This window comes from Aphelocoma coerulescens, chromosome 4, assembly GCF_041296385.1.
Source record: "Aphelocoma coerulescens isolate FSJ_1873_10779 chromosome 4, UR_Acoe_1.0, whole genome shotgun sequence".
Classification (NCBI taxonomy): Eukaryota; Metazoa; Chordata; class Aves; order Passeriformes; family Corvidae; genus Aphelocoma; species Aphelocoma coerulescens.
Genome location: NC_091017.1, coordinates 66657757 through 66681834, shown reverse-complemented (window position 1 = coordinate 66681834; position 24078 = coordinate 66657757). Strand labels below are relative to the sequence as shown.

General features: G+C 37.6%; 1 protein-coding gene across 1 annotated transcript in view; it reads right to left on the bottom strand.

The window, feature by feature from the left end:
• STK32B (serine/threonine kinase 32B) overlaps positions 1 to 24078 on the bottom strand; it is a 160145-nt gene that overhangs the window by 124220 nt on the left and 11847 nt on the right. The window contains exon 2 of the mRNA XM_069012221.1: positions 7513 to 7568. Coding sequence (XP_068868322.1) covers positions 7513 to 7568 — 56 coding nt within the window. The remainder of the gene's footprint in view (positions 1 to 7512; positions 7569 to 24078) is intronic.

The window sequence follows — 24078 nt, the reverse complement described above, 5'->3', positions numbered from 1 at the left end:
ATTAACAAAAAACCAACCCAACCCTGCATAAGAACAAATGGGGACCCAGAAAAGTGTCTAATTTTCAAAAGTTACATGGTAAAGCTGAGAGAAGTATATGCCAATGGCTGAAATCACATGCTATTTCATTAGTCAGAGAAATTATTGCCTCCTGCCTAGGAAAATGCACAATCATTGTCCTCATTCCCACAAGTCAATACTCACATCTTGATTACTGCATCATAAACCTTGCCTGTGTTCCTGAGGCTCAATATTTCATCTAAATATCAGAATTATGCTCCCTTAATTATTGTTGAAAATAAAAAGAATTTTTATACAGATATTCATCATAATATTTCTGAATTCATGAGAGACCATTACAATGATTTACTCTCTGGCAGTAAACTTCTATGATTTTATTGATTTTACTTTATCTTCCTTTTTTTTTTTTTGAAAGAAGTCAAATAATGTAAATGCATGAAGAAAACCTTAGTCAAGAGAACTCCCATGGGAAGTCTAGATTGTTTTTTGTCATGGTAGTTTACCTTGAGAATGAAGCTGGAGAGTGTCACAAGCACCACAACTAAGCATCAGGTTAAGTACAATTTTTGGCAACACAGAAATAGACAATTATTCTGAATGTACTGAAAACATCTGGCTTAGGTATCACAGGTCTGTAGTGTCTAAGTTCAAAGGTATTCTGGATTCACTTGGTGTGGGAGCTATTTTTTTATTTGTATATTTATGCACGTACACACATACACATACATGCTCCCATATACACACAAAAAAATTATACTATGCACTCTTGAAATTTGTGCTCAGAGATCAGATTACAACGTGGTGACAGCCAAAAAGAAATCCTTTATGTCTGAGTTGTATTTTAAGGAATTTATGAACTCAATATTTAGAAACAATCAGGAGTAACTAAGGCAACTTCCCACAGCTGATATTGGGAAGAACAGGGCCAGTGAAGCCAAACCACATATATTTCTCTGAAACTCTATTTTCATAAAATGTGTCCTTGAGCTCAAATCTACTCCAAACAGCAGAGTTAATAGAGTACCTTTAACCTATAATGATAAGGCATGATTAAGCAGAGTTTCCAATTACCTTTCCTAATATCAGGAGATGTTCTGCTATTAAGGAAAACATGGATGGTAACATTTTGTTTTGAGCCCATCAGTTTTGCACAATGGTGAGTACTGAAGTTTTGTTTCATTTTTCACCTTGGACTATTATGAAAAATCTGAATATTGTTGATGCCCTTAAGATAACTAAAGGTTCACATTTATATGGAAAGAACCCTGCCTGTGGAACAATGGGGATTTGTGTTTGGCCTTTTGGAGGAAGAAAAAGTAGCAACTGGGATCGAGCTGAAACTGAGTGGGAAAAGAAGGGACGGAAATGAATTTTTCAAGCTCCCACAGGTTCTTCAAAAGCCTAAGCAATATTTTTAGGGGCAAATCCTGACATCCTGTCTTAGAATATATGGAGACTCCATTTTAGTGAGTACATTATAAAGTACAACATTTGGGGATTTTAGCTCAGAACTTAAGTCCAGGAGTTCAGTCACGTACATTAGTTTGCATCATGATTTTCATGTACAACTTGGCCAAGAGTTAGGTGTTTGCAGAAGTCTCCTGTTCCATTACAGTAAAAACCTCCCTACTGAAGGGTTGTCTAGAGAGACTGCTGAGAGAATGGGGTTTTACCCACCTGAAAATTACATATTTGACCGATGTGGCAAACCAAGATCACATGCAGCACCTACATACGTAATGTAAACAGATTTTGAAACACTACTGTGACTCCAGAAGGCATTCACTTCTCTTACCTGGCAGTAAAGACAAGGGTGTTCAGCACAGCTGAAACAGACCTTCTGTTGTTGGTAGAAGCTTGCCTAACACACAGTTTCAAGGCAGAATGATAGTAAACATTTTCTAGCAATGTGTACCTACACAAATCTTTTAGCATGGTTACAAAATCAATAGGATTTTCATTAATATGATAAAACTACTTCCTACTAAAAATCAGGAAACACGACCTGCATCCATTTTGATGTTATTGTGAAAAATGCCTGACATTGCTATGACAGCACTGGATCATAGTGGAGATCCTCCCTGGCACTTCTACCTGCTGGATGTCAGCTCTTCTCCTGAGCAGAACATCAATGGATTGAAACTTTCCACTAATGCAAGAAAGGAAGGAAAAGCCCTCGAGGTCTTCTCACATGTGCGGTCTTAATGGAAATGTTTAAGTTGCGGGTTTTTTTTTTTTTGTTCCAAAGGAGCAATTTTAAAATAGGGATAAACAGGTGCTCTGGCACCTCAACAAAAAAATTCTGTGATGATTCATTATGATGAAAGTCTGTGCAGAGCTGCCTTATTTACATGTATCCGTATGGAAGCCTGTCACACTCACATTATCTTTCCATTTTCCTGTGAATATCATTTACCAAAGCCCAGACAGTATGATGATTCAGAGCAAATATGGGTTGTGAACTCAACAACTATCCAGCTTCACAGTCAGCAGAGAGGGACAGGAACATCCATCTCCCCATAAGGTACAGAGGTAAACAGGTACAGGGGACTATCTCTGTACCTGGGAGGGTTTCCCTTCTAATGTGCCCTAAAGAGACTGCAGATTACTGGTTTGGATACAGGCATCTGTGTAGTACCTGTTTATAGGCAAGCATTATGAATCCCTGTTACTTTTCTCTGGAATAGCATAGTGCTATTTTTAGAAATCTCTTGTGAAAATATTCCCTTTCTAAAGAGGTTTTGTTAACATTTCTTAGTTGTTATCACAGGGTGGTGTCTTTTGTTATTTCTGTTAGAACGTAACAGTGAGCTGCCTTAAAACCTATCAAGTTAAAAGAAATTTCAACAGAGAGCGACTTGGAGCCATTTCCCCTCAAACCTGGGGAAGGAAGCCAATAGGTTATGGCTGTAGGGCTAAGCTTCATTTTTCAGGAGCAACATGTGCTGTGGTCCACTTCTAAACTACCTTCTTGAATTTCCTCTGATTTCACAAGCAGAAAACAGAGAACCTACAAATCAGGTTTAATCTGGAGATTGAGAGGTCACACAGACACAGTGCTGTTGGTGCCAAACTGCCCTATAGGCTATTGCAGAGTTTTGTAAGTGAAGTGAGAGAGTCATGCTGAGTAAAACTGGGGCAGAATTTGCTAAAAGTTTGCTGAAGGAATCTGCATGATGCTGTATAGGCTGAGCAACCATGGGTAGGTTCAACAAAGTTCTTCCCAGAACAAAAGATGGGGATGGCTGAAAGATCAGACTTGCTGTAAAACACAGATTTCTCCCGTTTCCCACTAGAAGAGACTTATAGCTGCCATGTACACGGTCTGGAAAGAACAAGGTGTACTTAGTCTCAATTTTGGTCTGAATTTGGCACATGAGTACTTAGACCTCTCAGACTGCCACCTGATGTGGTTTCACGACAGGTCATAAAAGAGGAGAGATACAAAACCCCACAGCCAGAGAAACCTCTGCACAAAGTCACTGTTAGGTGGAGAGCTGGAAGCTGGAGCACATACTCACCCATGCTCCTGTATGATATTATGCATCTTATGTCAGGAGATGAGATGGGGCAGCTACAGCTGCCATGAGGAATGACAGCCCAGCAGAGTGGTTGTGGCACTGCTTGGGCAGAAGAACTCACCCCAACACAGAGAACTACAAGACAGAAATCAGATCTATCCTTCACACTCCAGGTGGGAATTGATGAATCTGCTATTGAGCATTTGCCTGAAATACTGCTACCCTGTCTGTTCTACCCATGTGCTCTGAAAAAATCGTTCTCATAGTCTTAGCATACAAGCAGAGCTGGAAAAATTTATACAAAGAGGCTGGAGAATGGATATCATAAGTTTGTCTTTATGCTGCCAAGGGATTTCCTTTAAACAGGGAGATTCATTCCCAGATTCCCCTGAGCAAAGCATGACATCTGGAGCAGCTGAAGCATCTGCTTAGTATCCTTTCATATTAACTCAAGCTAAAAAATGGGTTGTTACATTGTCAAACAATATTAATACTCTGTAGTTGTGTGCTATGTTGCTTTTAGGATAGTAGCATATTTTTTCTGAAATATTTTGCATATTATTTACTAAAGTACCCTCAATCAGTGCAGACGTGGTTCTGGGCTCCCATCTGGTTTACACCACTGTAATTTCAATTACTTCATCACAGGAAGTCACTGTTTTATACAACCAAATTAATCAGAACTAAGTCTTGTGTCTCAGCATCTTAGACAAACAAGAGTGAGTTTGTACATTGAAATTATAATTTGAATTTAAGGAGGTCAGATTGTTCAATATACCTACTCCCACGAACAGAGAACTCAAAGAAAATTGGTACTATAATATCTCTGAGAACTAGTTGTTACACCTGAATACAAATTATTTTGCAGCAGTAACCCTGCAATTACATGGTTATCGTTGCAGTAAAGGACAATGAGAATTCTTGTATTTCAGTCCTCATTTTGCACAGATTGGATAATCTTCAAATATATAATTTTTTGCAGTATTTTGTTTGAGAAGAGTGATAGCTCTACATATAACAACATGGGAAAAAAAATAACCAGATTAAGCAGGAGAGAGCACTTCTAAAGTATCACATGTCTCTGCCTCTACTGTCTCTGCCCTTGCAAAGGGGCCCTCACCCTTCCACAGCATACAGGAAAATGAAACAAACCTACGTACTTTATGAAGGCTTGCTGGTTGATTTTGATCCACTCTTCTCTATGGCATTTGGAAAACTGGTGAATATTTCTGTGATATTTCTAAAAACATCTAATTTTCTTACAGGTTTATATGAGTGTGGTTCTTGTGAACCTGCTTTGGGGAATCTGCATTGGTAAAGATCCTGATCAATCCTGAGAGAACATGTTTTGAGTATGAGTTCCCTCTAAACTTAAATCCTTATTTTGCAGTTGTCAAATGCAACAGGAAAGTCCTTGGTGTAACAGGCCTTGTTTTTCCCAGATGAGTATAGGCTTCTGACAAATCACCTTGTTTTTCCTTCCATGGGCAAGGGAAAGAAAGCAGCCCATTTGAAAATGACCTATTATAACATAGCCAAAAGCACAACATGGTAAATCAGTCACCATTTCAAATGTCTGTCTCTCTGAGTCAGTCTTGCCTTTATTGTTCATTTAGAAGCCTCATTGCTGGCAACTTTTCCTATTATTGTCCTTCTGGAAGTACCTGGCAGCAGAAAATGTCAAAAAATGATGCAAGACTGTTAATCTCTATTGTTGGGTGTTTACTGCTTGGGGTCTGTTTTGCTCTAACATCTTGCAACATATAACACCGTGTTCAGTATCACGCTTTCCTTAAACTGCCTGCTTCCTTTATGGCTACTCTGTGGCCTTTTCTGTTTTCTGAGAGCAACAGGGTGTTTTAAGACATGCTCTATTTTTTTATTTTATTGCTTTTGGTTCAATATCTCCATCTCTCTCTCTCTCAATATTTCTTAAATTACTCTGGTTGCTACAGCAACCTTAGGCCTCTGCAGGATATTTCTGCGGGAGGTACCTGATATGGCAGAGCTGCTCAGCTCGCTCTTGTGCACAGAGCTTAAGGTGATGCTCAGCACCTCACCTCCTCACAGCTTCAGCAGCTGTGATCTGTCCCCCTAGCTGGCTTCAGAAATCAGCTCCCCGCCTTCACTTTTGGCATTTTCAGTTCACAGTAGCACCATTTGCTGTTACAGGAATTCCTAGGCCATTTGGTATCAAATGCTTTGTATCTTAAGTGCGTGTCTTTTCTGAGAAGTGGCCACCTGCTTTCAGCTGCTGCCTCTGTACCCACTGCTTCTTAGGGACATGTCAAGAGCAGGTGCCATCTCACAGACACTGTTGCATATTTTTCAGAAAAAGATACATCACAGCAGTCTTGAGAAGGGTAGGAAATGGGTATGGAGAGAAGAAAAACCACGAGCATGCTCTTTTTTCTAGAAACAAACAGGCTCACTCCAAAAGTGTCCTTTGAGAGCTCGGGTTTCACCAAGTAAGGGACAGATAAAGGAGGTGAGGTCTGAGCCTGCGTAGGACCATCACAGCCACAGCTTCTGTGTGAGCTGGTGGTTCTTTTGTTCAAGGCAAGTGACAGGCAAGCTGTGGCACAACGTGTGTGACCACTCACCAAGCAGTTGCCCGCACTCCTGGGCACGTGCAGACCTACCGGGTGTATTATCTATGCAGACAGACACTGGCACACACCTGGTATATCATCTGGTGCAGATTCCAAGTACATTGGAAGAGGATAGGTTAGAAATTCTGATGAAATGGGTTTTATTTTAATATTAAAAATTTGCCAAGTAAATTCAGAAGCAGACAATTTTAAATATTCAAACCAAAAATGCTGATCTCTGATCTAAGTAGCTCTTCCTTTGTGACGACTAGTATGATTCAGATATATCTTTAACTTCTTTTCTTGTACTTAACCTGCACTCTTGGACCTTTATTTAGTTTGGCATGGTATTCCATCTCTATATTGCAATAATAAACAATCACAGATCTCTGCTGCCCTGATTTTTAAGGAGTTTTTAAGTACCATTTTGCACAAGCAGCATATTCTTCTATTGACCTCAAAGAGGGTTTCTCTTGAAAATTACTGAATTGAATAAGGACCATGCCATGAAGGACCATGCTGTTCTGCAAGAAGTATTTCTGGCCTCTCTAAAATTAAAGTCATTGTTCTGCATTGGAGGCCAGCAAAATCCTTTGTGTGTTCTTAATGCATGACTACAGAAGTGCCTCACCAGCACTGAGCTGGCATATACTCAGGAATCGCTGAAATCAAGATCTAGACAGCTGTTGTTTGACCAGTCACCTGATCAAGTATCAGTTATATTTCACCTTCAGATGTATTCCTGTGAGGAATGGTTTCTAATATTTTTAAAATATGATTTTCTCTGACTTTGTGGCTTTGTATTTACCCATATCAAAATTTAAAACCTTGTTATAATCACTGTTATAGGAAAGAAAGGTTGTCTACTCAAGTGTAAACAAACCATTAATCTTCTCTGTTTCGGAAAATCCTGTGGAATTGAACAAACATTTACTCAATGATCATAATTATAGTGTATGTCAGTTTATACAGTCCCAAGAGGATTTAATCTATGTAAAGTGCCTTTAAAATACTGCAATTATTTTAAAGACACAAACAAGCTCAGAGAGTTAAGAACAAGATCACTCTGGTGGACAGTCTAAAGAAGTAGTCCGCTCCTACCTTTTTATTCATTTTTGTTTTCAGGACAGATTTCTAAATTCTGCTAATCTCCACTTGGGATAATTAATTAGTATAATAATTTTTCCTCAATTAATTTTAGTGAATGGATTATAATAGAAATATTTTTAATGAATAGTCAGACAGTTCACACTGGTTGTCAGATGTCTTTAAGAAGAAAAAGGCTACAAAACCTATATTCTTTTACCTTAATCAAGCCAGAAAAACACAAAGGTATTCCCTATTAAACTTTTAACTGTTAAAAATAAGTTTATTCTTACCTTTCCAAAACTCCCTTTCCCAATAGCCCGCAATATTTGAAAGTGGTCAAAGTTAACTGCAAAATAAAGGAGAGAAGAAAAGGAAAATAGTTTGTAGCATGCTGAGTCAGAATCAGAAATCAGACAAGAAAAGAAATTACCGTGTGTCCAACAAACATCTTTTTACCATGTGATATTCAATTTTTCTCTTAAAATACCAAATATACTTAATAGCTAGCAAAAAGGAAGTTTGCTTTAAAATGTGCTGCCTTCATTTTGTTCATCAGTTCATCTTGGATCAATTCCTCCAGTGCCCACAATCTCCAAAAAGAAACATATCTCTGTCCTAACCAAGTAACGAGACAAAAGTTAGCATTATGCAGCCATTAGCAAAAACTGCTCAGCATTTTCCAGAAATACTGAGATCTATTAAAAGGACACTGAATAATTCAAGTAAGTAACACCCTCTACCTACAGATACATAATAACATATGGTTAGTATTTTTACAGTAGTCACTCTTCACAATAATTCCCATATTTTGTTACAGTGATGGAAGCATGTCCCATGGTGAGCTAGTATGATCAGCCTTTCCAATGTTTTCCACTTTAATGCAATACTTAATTCTAATATTGTAAGACTATTTCATAAATGTAGCATAAGTTTGTTTTGAGAGATTCCATTTTAGCTTGGCAGTAGCATGGATTTACTTGCACTTCAGGAAATCTGACAGCACAGACTGTCCTAGACACTGAAGTGCTTTGCTCTGAGGGTGAGTGAGATTTCATTTCTCAGAAATGCCATTACTATTGGTGTTACATGAGTTTAAACACAGCATGACCTTCAAATCTTCCTTGGTAGATCTAGTTTAAAAAAACTCCAACAACATCCTGAACAAAATTGATGCAAAGCCACTGAAATACAGACACGACAATGTGTGATACAGTTTTTACAGTCACTTCTCAGAAAAGAATCACACTTAGAGCTAAATTCAGTGAACCAGAGATGACAAAGTTCAGTGCAACTTAACAGGATTTTTTTAAATTAAAACTGTCTTATGTTCCTGGCTTTGGCCATGGACCTTCACCTATGTGCCTGTCATTGACGTAACAGTAACTGGCAAAACTGTGGACACAGACTATCACTGGAAAAAATCATGGAACCATAGAATGGTTTGGGTTGGAAGGGACCTTAAAGATTATCTCATTCCAACCCTGTTGCCATGGGCAGGGACACCTTCCCCTAGACAGGTTTCTCAAAGTCCATCCAACCTGGCCTTGAACACTTCCAGGGATGGGGCAGCCACAGCTTCTCTGAGCAACCTGTTCCAGGTCCACCCAAAAATGTGGTAACAAGAACAACTACAGTGAAAATGTACTCACATAAAGAGGAAGGAGAAAATCCTATAAAACTCATAATACTTCAAGTATTTGCCAAAAAAGTTATACCATCTCAAGCTAAGCTTTGCATAGAAAATTGAAAGGTTGATAGCTATCAAGCCTCTAAAAAGGGTTAATATCTTACTTTCCCTGTTGCAATAATATCTCATTTACACTATTAACACCACAAAGCATTTGTTTATTTGTGCTTGCTTACACTGCCTTCAAGGAAACATGGTTGCTCCTTTCATTAGTGCAGCTATAGCAACCACCTTCCTGGTAATTGCTGCAGACAAATCAAACCCAGAGCTGACAGAGCTGAGAGCAGCAGACTCTAGTCTACAGGAAACAAAGATGGTGAGTATAGCAGTTTTAGAATTTGGATACTGAAATAAAAATGCAAAACCTTACAAAGGATATATAAGCTGCTTGGAAACTGAAAATCAGGAAAAAAATTATTTGTGCTGAATCCTGTAAGATTTAGGGTTACCCAGATGTTTGAGAATCAAGATTGTCTGTCAGCAACCTGCAGCTGGGAACTGTGCTGACAGTTTTTACCAGCAGGGCACTCTCTTGTAGCTCTCGCTGGCTGGTACTGGTCTGATGAAGAAGATAGCCAGTTTAGCAAAACCCCCTTCCGCATAAACTTACATCCATTTAAATCCTGTTCCCACCTGTCATCCCTCCCAAGTGCATGATTGGGCTGTCTAAGATGATCCTTAATTTAGGTAGGAATTCAAAACAGTGTTGAAAATATCCTAAACAACATGTTAATGTCATTAATTGCTTTGATAGGAAAAAATCATCCAAAAATTCAGCACAGTATGCTGGTGTTTTCTGTGTCACTCCTCTGTTTTCAAACTTTCTCGTGTTTCCTGCTTATTTTGCTAAATTTTTTAACAAGAACATTCCTTAAAAAAAGCTTATTTTTAATTTGTTCCTTACCTTGCAGACATTCAGCTGAGTCCAGTTCCCAAAACAAGTGAAAAATTGTTGCAACAGTCTGTAATTATCTCAATTTGAGTCAAGCCACATTTCAGTATTACTTGACTATATTATATTCTGAAACCTGACATGTTTTGAAATATATCAGTTTGAAGAATTATTCTGTTTTTGTAAAACTAAGATTAAGCATTTATCTTAGCTATGAAAAGGACGTTTTTTATTGTCCAAATAACTTCTGTTCTAGCTCTCTGTACTTCCTTCTTTCCCGTGTTTGTTGCTCTGAATGACTAGAAAAACTTAATTTTTAAATTGGATTTAATTTAAATTGCACTTCCATAAGAATGAAATTATTAAATGAGGCACAAGACCATGGAATTGAAGATGGATTATTAGTAAGGTAAATAAATGGTTAAAAATCATAGCCACAACAACTGGTCAAATTTTCTTAATTTCTGTGCTTAACTTGAATAGAAAGTGGGATGTTACATTTTCATATCTTCATTAAGAAAAAAAAGATTATTTTCTTTCTGTAGCTAACAGTGCCATAAGCCTTATTTAAATTAAGGTACAATGATTGTAACACATTTTTTGCAGGAGAAAATAAAGACAATTTTAAATGACTGAGGAAATATGTAAACATGCCTGAACCTGCATCTAAAATAAGCAAGCCACTTGCAGCCATTGTGGTTCTCTGGAAAACAGTAATTCACTAAAGTGAGACAACTCAGTCTCTTTTGATCATTCAAACATACAACATTGCAGATTCACAAACTGAGGAAGTTCCTCTCTTGGGATATTAGGAAAGAATAACAAATGGGCTACCTTGCAGCTGAGACCAATACTAAACTCATTGAGTAAAACTAAGATGCTTTAAGCAACAGTCCCATCTAGAACAGAGCAGCACAGCTCTGAAAATAGTGAAGGGTTGAGCTAAGTTCACTGCCAATGTACTACATTAGCCATACACCTCAGGTGTTTTCCTCAAATGTTTTTATTTTCACAGTCTCAAAACTTTTGTCTAATTTTTTTCCTCTAAGTTTTTTTTCAGGTTCTATATGTGCTTTTTTGTCCTTATTTTTGGTGCAAATTCAATGCCAAAATATCACCACTTACTCAGAGAAGAATTACAGCTCATTGTGACCTCTGTCACTTCCAATGTTGAAAATATCATCAAGGTCAGACACTGCCATTTCCTCTGTGCAATGAGGAGATCACAAGTGTTAAATTCTTGGCCTCCAAAACATGCTATGTCTAGTTCTTTTGGTTCCTGGTTTTACAGCTAATGACATTTTTCTAGTGCAAAGCCCCACTGAGATAATGGTGTGGCTGGTAGAAAGACATTTTCTTCTGTATCAGTAATATGAGTATTACTCTTTTGAAAATAGCTTTCTTTGTACCTTTTACTCAAGAGAAAAAAATATATTTTCCAACTCTTTGAGCACCTTCATTTTTATACCACACCATACTTTGGAGGTCTTATACATCAGCTCTGAATTTGAGTCTAAAATATGAACAGTTTTCAGAAAACAAAATTTGTTTGTATTGTATCTTCAGGTAATTTTTCATACAAGTATACCCACAGAATGAAACAACACTATGAGAGACTTTCTTTCCAGTTTCTTTGATTTCCACCAATCTGGAAAAACCAAGTATTATAATCTCTCCTACTACATCTCCCACCTTCATCCCTTAAAAAGCCACTGTTAATTCAAAACTAAGAAGAAATATGGAATAAATCAGATATTTTGCTAACTAAGAAACAAAACAGATCAGCATTTATGACATCTGTTTCATGTTACAGTATCAGAGCAATGGATGCACGTTAATTTCAGCAACGTGCTGTATATATACATATAAATACTTTATTTTGTTACTTTCCATTTAGTCTTACTCAAATAAACCTTAAATTCATTCCATTGCACAGACTCGACTCTCTATTAACAACTTTTAGCACAAGTGTACTTTACTTGGATTAGAATCATAGTTTCAAATTAGCCCCATGTAGAGTAGTTTGATCTTGAACAAATAAAAGCCAGATGATGGTAACGGGAATCACAACTGAATTAAAGGTTTCATCCTGCTTGCCATGAAAAACAAAAAAAATGTGGTCCTAACCATTACAGATACCTGGTCAAATATATTAGCATAGTCAAAAACTATCAGGAATATCTAGAAGGATGGTGCAGTGGTTTGTGACTGAATTATACACAGGAACCCCTCTACTGCCACAGTCTTCTCATGTGACCTTAGACAAGTGCTCCAATATTTTCTGCCACTGTCTGTAGAAAAAATGAATATTCTATCACCAAGCAGCTGTAAAATTAGGTGTAGGGAATACCTTACAGCTCAGACACACGAAGAATTGGGAGAGTAGTAAGAGCCAATTCAGGTAATAGTGCTTTATAAAAGCACTGTGAAGAATGAAACCCATTTTTAAAGTGTGAGAAGTCTACACCACTGTGGAAGCGGAGGTACAGAAATCAGTAGACTGATTCAAACCCCACACATCACGTTGTGGTGGAGCTGAGAACAAAACCTGGCTTCCACTTCATACCACACATTCTCAGGCACCTCTTCCGAACTGCACGAGCCTGATGGAGCAGATATTTAGTATAAAACTTTCCAGTGAAAGATAAAATAAATATTTCTTGCTCCACTGCTCCCTGAGGATAAAGTATACTTTGGGGAAAAGATTCACATCACAGACTATTGGGTTTTACAACCACCCCGCAAAAACACTGGATAGTTGTAGTGGAAATGCCTATTCTTTTTTTAATCAGCACTATATACATAATGATATATGTTAAAACAACAAAGTATTTTATAAGCAGTCACCTCTGCTGCATTATTCACAAATGCTATGTTTACTTGAACCAAAAAAAAAAAGTTACATCAACAACAGACCATTATGTATTATGTATTTGATTTATGATCTCACAAAGGAACATAACATTTTTACCCTTTCACTTGTAGTTTTACTGGTTTAAAATATTCTCATGTCACACATCATTTGTTCAAGCATAGATTACATTTAACTAAAGAGGCAATATGCATATTGGGTGGATTCTAGATAGAGCTGACATATGTTTTCTCACTGCAGCTGAGGAATATTTGCTGCATGTATATGTGATTAGTCCAAATACACTCAATAACCATTACCTGAAAGAACTTTGTTTCTCCTAGAGAAATTATTAAATTGAATGTGGCCAAAGCACAGGCATACACATGCTCTGCAGAATAAAAAAAATGTAGAGGCCTTTCTGGAAGAACTTGATAAGCTAAATACAAACTCTCCTTCCCTGGATGAGTCCCACTGATTTATTTGGACTGTCTGGGAGTAGCCAAAACCAGAACACGAGGACTGAGGCATTAGGAGGTGTACAGTAAAGCCATATTTTTAACACAAGCACTTCAACACATCGAGCTTCATTCTCACTGATCTCAAGAGAAAACAGAAACAAGGAGATATGCCCATTAGCCAAAAAAATAGATTTTTATTTAAGTCTGAGCACTGTCTTGCAGGTCTGTTTTGGGGTGGTTTAATGCTTCCTGTTTCTGTGAATCAGGAAAACAGAATAATAACTAAATCGAATTTCCTTCTAGATTTGGCCTGTATGGTTTGATCTGAGACTCACTGGATAGCACTGCTATTAGGATTTCAGACTAGTTCTGCCATCTTCTTTCTGTGTCTGTCTACTTTTCAGGTGTTCCAGCCTTCTGTAGGGAGAGCCACAGGCTCTCTGAACCTCAACAGATCTTAGCAGCCATCAGATCTTGTTAAAATTTTTACTGTCCTTCCACACAAAACACATAAGATGAGTAACCAAGTAGACACAGTCATATATATTCAATAGTCATAATAAAATCCCCTGCTTGAATGGACATAGATAGGACAAACATGAACAGTGCCTAAAAATTAAGTAAAGGGTCATAAAATGGTTTGGGTAGTCATAAGGAGTCACATTCCATCATGCTCTGTTCACGGTAAGTGCATTAGTGAAGAAAGACACTTCTTAAATTAAGGCAGAAATTAATTTCTGCTGACAGAATGATAAAGCCAGGCACATCTTTGAAGTGAACAGAGTACAAATCTGCATAGCTTCATAGGTTTCTGAGTAAAATGGGACATTGCTATACATTATTTGACTGGGAAACTTACTAGCTAGAAAGAGATACATAACAAAAAAGAAGTTTCAGAGCTGGTTTTATCTCACTAATGATGAATCATGATATTTAGAGGCTTTGTATTTAAATTGCATCACAATGTCTCAATTCTTCATTATTAATGAGTGTTTTAGTCTCAATATAAACTAATTATGTTAATTTTTAAATAATTATTCAGACTTTATTTGCAATTAGAAAGAATTTAAGATCTTTGTAGGCATGCCAAACAAATTTTATTTAAAATTCAGCTAATTTTGTTTTGAACTTTACAATGCATTTCAGTCTGATCATGTTTGCATACTTCACTTTCTTCAGTCAAAGTGAAACATTCCTGTATTATCAAAAGACTTTCATTTCAGAACTCTTGACTGATCCATAGTGGCTTTTTCAGAACAGCTTATTTCTGTGTTTTGCTTCCTTGTGAAGCCACCTGCAGGATGGGATCGTTGGCTGGGCTACATCTCCCTTTCATGGGTGTCCTCACAGCACTTGCATGGCCTGTGCTCTGTTCCCTCTGAGCTGGTGGCCTGTTGGGCTACAGGAGTTGTAAACAGGTACAAGATTTGGATCTACAGAAGGGGATACAAGAATCTGATTCCAATACCTTTGAAGAAGCATCATATCACAGAAATGTAGTCCAGCTTTGAACTGTGCCAGAAGGAAATCTGGAAAGGTAAACTTGAATCCCATTCAAACTTTCAAAACCAGCTTTGTTTTCCCAGCATAAGGCTTAATTTTTGTCAAGGAAAATAACAGAATTTTGATTTGGCAACAAGTTTAATTATTCATTTAAATTGTTTCCAGAGGAAAGGTCTGATTCAAAAAAAAAAAAAAAGAAAACAGGGTGACAGAGTTTCTTGTTATATCTTGTTATATTCCATCTATGTCACTTTTCAAACAAAACATAGGGGAAGAAACCTTTTCCCTTCTTAAAGTGGGGAGAAAACCTCAGTACCAGGGTGTTAGAAAACCAACAACGTGATTTTATTTATACCTTTCTTATTTCTATATTCTATCAATAAATAACTGATACCATAGATAAAAGAGTAGGCTAAAGAACATCTGCTGGGATACATTACAGACATTCTGATTTCCTTATGTCAATCCTCCTACAAGGCAGTACTTCACATGCAATTTAGCTACACATTTGATGAAATTCACAGAGTATTTAGACCATGCATGGTTTGTTCATCAAAAGCAGTGCCAGCATCATGAGGTTCTACACAGTAATTAGTGAAATCCACCTCACATCACATCGTTAAAGAGAGTGGGGTTTTCCCTAAATGGCTGGGGAGTTTTCTGAATGTGTTAGTTGAAATGAATGCTGGAAAGAACTACAACAGCCTACCATTTTTCAAAATGCTATAAAAACAGACTAAAAGAATTTGGTGAATCAGCTAATAATTTACACTGTTAGAGAAACAGGCATGTGTTGCCAGAACCAGAAGTAACATTGAAATTCTAAAGAAAATTAGCATTTGAAAGTTACCAAGCTGCTAAGCAAAAAAGATACTAGGACTGATTCTCAAACTCTTCTTCCCTTTTAATTCTGTAAAAGAACATAATTGTATTTCTAATGGTATTCTGTAAAAGCTGCAAAAAAAACCAACATGAGATTTTGCATTCACAAGGGAACTGCAATTCCTTGGTAAAGAAGAATCTGTTTGAACCCAGGATCAAATGAAAATTTTTCTCCAGAGCTGCTTACCCCCAATAAGCCAAATTAAAATGATACTGCCATTAAATACATCTATTCTGAAAAATATATCAGGCAGCTACCTGAAGCCTGTAAAACAAAGTTTGCTCCTTTGACAAGTAGAACAGGCTGGAAATCATTACAAATTTTCTCTGAGGGAAGTTTAAACTCCTCAGTGCCATCCCACAGTCTCCAGACCTTGTCTGAGAAGTTAGAGGTCTATCACCAAACCGAAAATCAAGAAAAGACATCTGATGTTTTTAGGGATGTCAGTGTCAACTTCCGTGAGTCACTGGGAGGGATTTGTCTGCCAGCCACTGAAGTCAGCACAGAGCATTACAGCTGTAAACTGCAGCAGGATTTTGATCTAAGAGCACAGTCATTAGCTTTTGCCCAAAGTTGACTGAAAGGTTGCCCTGTGGTAGCCTTAGTAAGAGCTTCACCAGAAGCACCAGTGACTCCAGGGGTTGCTGTTATTTTTATCCTGTGAAAAAAACAAAAAAATTGCTGCTCTGTGGAAGCTGTGGGGATGTTTAGCTGCTGCTTTGCTCCACAAGAATTTTAACACAGACTGGATGAAATTAGCTATTCTTTCTGAAGGATTGAGCACAAATAGGTGTTTACTAGCAAAGATTAGTTGTACTGATCAGAAGATCTCTTGTGACTTCATATCTCTCCTGCAGTGTTTCTTGGGATCATTAGATTAAAAAATAAAGTTACTTTTCTTGCCTTTATGCCTCTTTAAAACTAGTCCACATTTTTACCATAACAATTCCTAATTGGAGATTTTTGTGTGCTGCCTCTGTCTTGAGACAGGTTACTCTGTTTCAGAGGCACACAGCAGTACTCTCAGGTGGCTGGGGAAAAAAAAAGAGTAATTGAAAAGCCAATTCTTGCCTGTGATGCTTTGTGTGAGCAAATGCAGGAAAAGGTGAGAGGAAAAACTATTCTTTAAAATAAATAATCTCTGTCTGAAGGATACAAAGCAATATGAAAGTTCTGTTCTTTTGAGTAAGGATGTGATTTCAGCTCCAATGAAAGCAAACAGAAAGCTACCTAGTTTTGGAGTCTTTCTCATCTTTTTGCTTTGTGCCTTCTTTCCATTTTTCCTCTTTTTTATTGGAGAAGGAAGCAAAGCAAAAGAACTACAAAATCAAAAGGTCTTCACTCATCTCAGCTGAAATGAAAAATTTCTGAGTATTGATTCCTGATGGTTTCTGCTTCACTACTATTGCTGTCTGTGTCCATATAGAGTATGTGCATTTCTGATACTTTTCTTCCTAAACGAGAACATTTCAAGAAATTCTACTTCTCATTTTCCTTTTGGCTTTCCACAGGAAAGACTTCTATTTTAGGCTGTATTTTCATGCAGCCTAATAATGAGAGGAAGTAGACAATATTTATATTTCCCAACATCAGAAACATATGCTCTAGGCCCTATACCATACCAAATTTCTCTCAGAGACCACCTCACCGACACTGTATTTTAGCCCTTTATGATCCCTTTCATATGATGTTATGACAAGAGCACATGATCATCCAGGTAAAAGACTTGTTCTTTGAAAAACTGAGAAGAAAATGAGGCAGTCACAAAGACACGTCTGGCATGCTGCAGACAGCAGGAACAGAGGAGATCACAAGCACCCCTTTTGATGGCAGTATGGATGTTTAGACTGGATTAAGCTGATTATGGCACCTTATTATACACCTACAGTGCTGATTTGGTTGGAAGTCAAGTTTCAAGGGCAGTGCAATGAGATGGTCTCCTTCATAGGGAAGTTACAGTGCTTATTAGTACCGAATTTGTGTATTTTACTTTAACAGGAATTGCTTTATATCACAGTAGAGATCAAACTCTGATCCCTGCCATGTCAATATATACTGACACCAATATTTGCATTTTTCCTCACACATAAGTGAGCACAGGCAACAAAGATAAAGAAAAATTTAAAATTGCCTGCTCAGCAGGTCTTTTGACTTTGTTGGCAATTCCAAGAAGGCAACCAATTAACTTTATGCAAATAAGTAGGCATAATAATAAGCAACCTATGTGAGAAGATTTAAGGTAATACAGACTAAAGTTCAATTACTATTATTTGAAGGCAAAGTTAATCATTTAATTTAATGAATTTTAAATTGTTTCTTATTAATAAGCAAAACAAAAGGAAGGTCAAATATTGCTATCAGAGCTCGGCAGAAGGTACAAGGAACATGAAATGTGTGTTATCATTGCAAAAAGTCAGCTGGACAATCTAGTAGGGATCAAGGCCAAATTCATAGCATGTCCTCAGCAGTGCAGTACAAAAGAATGATTATCTGTTTAACGTCACCACAGATGATGTGAGCAGCAAAAAAATTAGCACAGGCAATGATATGTTTTAGTTGTCTTTTTTTTGGGATAATGGAAGATCTTCAGAAATCCTGATGATGACTAATGGTACAGGCAATTACCAAGGTGAAGCTCCCTTGACAAATACCTAAGATTTAAAACAGCAGCAGCTGAGACAACTTAAAAGGAAAAAGAGACAAAATACGACAGTGGCAAGCATGAATGGAGGATAATACTGCAAAAAGTCAATTAAATTTATAATAATTCCTGTCCCAAGATATCATCAACTGAAAGGCAAGTTCAGAAAGGGATAGAACTAGCACATAGTGAAGGCACAAAGTGGGAAAGACTCAGACTGTGACTAAGAAGAGAGATATGTGCAGAGCTTACTCTGCAGGGCAACCACAAATGACACTCTTTTAATGCTACTTCCATGCCCATGGAGGTGGAGGGTCACTGATCTGATCAGTCTGAAAATGTGATGCCATGGACGGAGAGCGAGAATTTGAGTGCTTATGATGGGCTGTCAGCCTAGATGGTCTTGATTGTATGGGTCAAGTTAGTGTAATCCTTCAGCAGCATAATTTTAAAGCAGACCTTTTCAACATCTCATTATCCTCTGTTATGATGCCTGGTTAAACATCCATCAGCTGAGCTAAAAAACCCCCAAAAACAATTGGACCCCAAAGACATGGGCTTTTACTGTTAGATTTAACAGAAAAGTGAAAGGAATTTGGAGTGCCAAATCTACCACTCTTTTTCAACAAAGAGCAAATAGCAACAAATTGTTGTGAAAAGCCTGTAGCGGCTGTCAGGGGTTTTACATATTGATGTATGACTCAGTGCTAGGAAAAATACCATCAGAGGTCAGGTGCTCCTCTGGATAGACTGAAATATGGTAACAATCCTCACCTTTGCTAAATAACAGATATTGATGTCTGGAAATGACCAGAGCCTGGTTAACACAATCCTGAAGCTCAGAAAAGATTTGCTAGTAGTTGAAAATAACACACAGTGTGGTAGGTATGTTCACTTCTTGCACACAGGATTCGGTTTGACTGGTCACATGAAGCTGGCCACATGAAAATGGCCACATCATTCCATGATTCTGTGAAAGAACACAATTCTCTCCATATTTAGACTGGCACTGAAACTATGTGACATGAATAACTGCCATTATTAGGTTACTATTAGGTTTGATGCATTGGCTAACAATGAAACTGCTTTAAGTCCATCGTCCTGACCTCACTGTCACAGAGAAATGACCAGGATTTAGTCAGGCAGTGTCAAATCTTCAGTATAACCATAGGTTAGTTTATCATAACAAAGCTGATTTGTCTGCTTCTACATTCTGTTAGCATATAATCAGGTAACCTATTTTCCAGTAGAAAGGTTTCTTTTCATTGACTCACTTGGCTTAGTGGAAAGTAATTGGAACTTCTCATCCATGTATCCTCTTATAACCAGCAATTTATAGAATTTTACTATTATAAACTCACAAGTCAGTGAATTATTTTTATTCTAAGACCAGTGAAAGTGTCAATTAAAGATCCCTTTTTGTGGCAATGAAAACAGTTTTGTTTTGTGACAGGACAGAGATTTGGTTCTGATAACTTAATAGCACCACTGGAAACATCAGAAGTCATCAAGTAACAATTGAATTGATGTACTGGACCTTATCACAGCCAGTGAATAGCAGGGAAGCCTCTGTGAGTCTTCATGATTTTCATAACTCTTTCAAAAGACATTGACATTGAAACTAAGGAGGAAAGTCCCAGGACCTGCTCCAATGCAAAATTTAAGACTTTTGGTAAGTGAAAAAACATAGCACCCTTTTGTGGAGAAAAGAGAGTTTCTGATTGACCATGTTGTTCACTTATGGATGAGCTGACAGGAACAATCTCTGAAATCATTGTAAGGAGAAACAGGTTGACAGATATAAGAAGCAGAAAAGATACTCCTTGTGAAAATGTATTGCTACAATATAGAAAAATCTAAATTTCACTTTATTGTAATAGACTTCCCTGTGAGATCAGGATACACATAATAGACTATGAAGCATTCTTTTCAGCTGGAAAGTGGGAATATTCACCTCACTCAGAGTTTCTATGAAAATAACCTCATTAATAACTGACCTGGAAGGCTCTCTGAGGGAAGTTGCTATGGGAATAAAATGTCAAATATCAGTTTACCAAACTGTTTTCTCCTGCAATAAAATTTATCAGAGTGATCCCCAGGTGAAGGAAAATTCTTTAAGTGAAGTTAACAACAAAATCCTCAGTGAGACATCCATCAATCTTATCCATGCAAAGGTCTCTGTAATTCCAGGGGAAGCAAATAAACCTCTTTGCTCTTGGCTCCTGGGGGTAGTGGCTCTGAAAGTACTGTTCTTGCAGATCAGGATTTCACAAAATGAGTCTTGGTGCTATGTTAATGGGAGGTTGGGGACCCATGTGAAGAGGATTTTACTCAAACATCTAGAGAACACCTTCAAACACCTTCATCTATGAGTTGTTCTCTTTTTCTTCTAAATTCAGAACCCAAAACTTGAGGAGTCTCTCTCCAGAACCAAATCTTGAATTATCTCTTCTATTATTAACCACAACTACAAATTAAATACTTGGGGTGAGTAAGGACAGTAAAGAGACAGAATAATTCCCATTTCAATTGGGATTGCCTCCCATTTAGTGATTTTAACTCAAACCATCACCTTGGGCTTCAAACGAATGGTGCCAGTTCTAAGATGCAGCAGAAGTGTGCCTGAAGTGTCCCTGCCTGTTCCAGTGGCACATCCCAGCTATAACCTGGGCCATGGCTTTAGGACCCAGCTGCATGCAGCAAGGTTGCACAGCAGTAGCTGAGGGTAGAATGGGGATTGTAAACAGGAAAATCTGCTTCTCATCATGGAAAAAGGCAGTATTTAATTAAATTAAGCACATATAGAGAGTACATTTAAGGGCCAGATCTCCAGCACAGGAGAATTAAAGAAAATTTCAAGTATTCCGTTACTGCCTGGCCACAAAGTAGCACCTCAGAGTCCAGTGGATGCTAGATACCTCATAAACTGGCCAGATTTCTACTGACTGTTTAAGTAAAAGACACAACATACTTTTAAGAGGGCTGAGCTCCATTAATTCCATCTGTTAGCCTACTCATAGCTATCCATCCTCCATAGTTAAATGACTTTCACTATGTACTTCAGCACTCAAGTTGCATTTTATTCATAGGTCTTGTAAATTTTTTAAACTAAGTTATACTTCTTAAAAAAATAATAAAATCCATTTTAGAGATGGAGCCTCAAATCCCAACCTCTGAGGCTGTAAAGGGACTGACCTCAACTCAGCTTAACATTTCTGATTTTTATAGTCATCTGGAGCCAGGAAGAGGCTTCTTTTTGATTCTAGCTAGGGTTCTCAATATTTCACTGTGTGAATCATCTACTTGCGTAAGAATCACTCCACTTTCTCTGCAATTTTGGAGGAAAGCAGGTCTCACAAAGGTTTTTTTTACCAACATGCTCCGGACTAAACTGTTGTTGATCAAACATGATCAATTTTTTCCGACTTCATCTGAGCTGTTAGCTTTGTATACATCACTTTTTGTGGTTGTTTCTCTTCAGGATGGTATAGAAAGGGTAGGGAAAAAAACCTGATAATAACAGCTCTATTTAATTGATTAAAAACTTCCATAATTTCAGTGCAATGCATAGGTCTTCATCTCAGTGTTTACAGATAAGTATTTGATGATGGAATGTGTAGTTTTCCTACAGAGACTGAAAAAGATGGGCTGACTGCTGTACATAAAATGACCACCTAACTGCAGAAGTTTTTTTTTACTTGGAGCTGATGATTTATTCTCTCATCATTGTGCTTCTTACCTCTGGGAAATTCTTGTATACTTATTTACAAGTTATTTATAAGTATGCTTATTTACACTCCACAAGCAATTACACCAAAGCTGATAGGACCATTCATTGTAGGAAACAGTAAATATGAATAAAGAAAGCAGGCACTTTATCTTATCTATTCACTGCTAAGATTAGGAGTTGCCCTTGTTTCTGCTGGAATAGAGTTAATTTTCTTAGTATCTCATATAGTGTTGTTTATTATTATTATTATTGTCATCATATTATAATTTACTTTATAGCAATTATATTCTTATCTCAACCTACATGTTTTGCCTTTTTCTGATTCTCCTCTCTATCCAACTGGGAGGGGGCACAGTGAGCAAGCAGATGTGTGGTACTTAGTTGCCAGCTGGGATTAAAACCACAACAGAAGTGAAATATTAAAGACTTCAAGCAAAGCAAACATAGATACACTTACGAAACAAACCAAATCCACCTCAGGTCAGCTGATACAGTGGTGACTGAGGAGAGGAGGAGGACTTCACACCAGCCACAATTCCCAGGTTATGGCTGGGGGTTGCATTAACAGCAGGAGGTCAGTAGACTCTAAGCCACAACTTAGCTTAGATTTACCTCATATCACCACACAACAGGAAAAAATATAAAGATTTTCTTGGTGAGCAGGGTGGGTAGTTGACAGATATTAATGGAAAGGACATAAGTTCTAATTTTAACCACAGAAGTTACTAGGTGCAAAGCACAAACAAACAGTGAGCTGCAGAGGATAAAATTGCTCAGTGTAGCAGAAGGCTTGTTAGTGCCTGAAACATTAAGTGGCACTAAATGTGCTTATACCAATTCTGTATAATCACAGAAAAAGAACCTCAAATAAGTTTAATTATAGATATTAGATGAAAATAAATAATGAATACTGGTGACTCAGTTCTAGAGTCCCCTACCCCATAATGAGAGTAAAGTATATAAAAGAAATCTGTTTCTATAGAGAGAAAAAGAGGGAGAGAGAGAGACATAGTCTCTAAAAATACATGTGTATTTGTATTATATTTTCTTAACTAGAATAAAATGGCAAATCAGTATATCAGAGCTTCTTCTGGCTGTCTATGAAAATAGTATTAAACAACCTTGGCTTCTTCACTGTACAGATTGGAAAGTTTTCAACATAGCAAAAAAAAAAAAAATTGTGGGCTTTTTTTTTATTTACAGGTTGTGGAAAGGACTGGAAATCAACTTCATATCACTAAAGACTAGCAGAAACATGATTTATATGACAGTAGTGAGCAATCTTTCTTGGATGATCTGCTGGGGTGTGTTCTTTTCCAAACTGGAATGTAGCACCTCAGGAAGATTTTTACAACATCTGGGACATCCTGTCACTCAAAAATTCAGGATGTCATTGATCCACATATGTCTGTGGATCAAAAGATGTATATGATCCACCTGGCAGAGGAAGGTTAGAGGGCTGACAGCAGCTGGTAGTTACAGATATTTATATGCCCAGGGAAGCATTTAAAATTCTCTGCATCTCACAAGTGAGAAACCCGAATGCCACAATCTTGCCTCTGTAATGGACAGCTACAACAGTGATAGGGCCGCCTTCTATTAACGCATTTAAAATCTGTGGCTGTGCTTCATCCAACACCACTGAGACAGGCTGATGGCTCCTGGCTTAGGAGCACCAACAACCTGAAGTCAAGGCAGCACTCAGCATAAGTGCTTGAAACCACTGAAAACACGGCAACCCTTCACTGCCACATATTACTTAATCTTTTCTAAACAGCAGGCATAACCTCTCCTCACTCTCAGAAAAGTCCTGGGAAAGCCATTCAGAGAGCAGATACAATCCTAGCAACAGCTGGAATTTGCCTAGCCACCAGACAAGCTCCACTTGGATGTCCTGCCTCCCACAGCCACAGCCAACACCTATGAACCTGATTTCCAGTCCTTTTCCCAAACTATAATAATAAAAAAAAAAAAAAAGGAAAAAAAGGACAGGACAGACCAGGTGATTGTAAACAATTTTTTTTGTTATTTTGAAAGCTGCCCAGGCAGCTTTACTCTAGCTGTTCTCTTCCCCTGTTCACCAAAAGAGAGCTCACTAAATCCAAAAGAAAAATGATTGCCCTGCTGAACGTTTGGATCAACAGCAAATGTTAAATAGTTTATGAATCCTTTCCAGCAAAATCTCACAGCACTTAGTGCTGTGTTTTG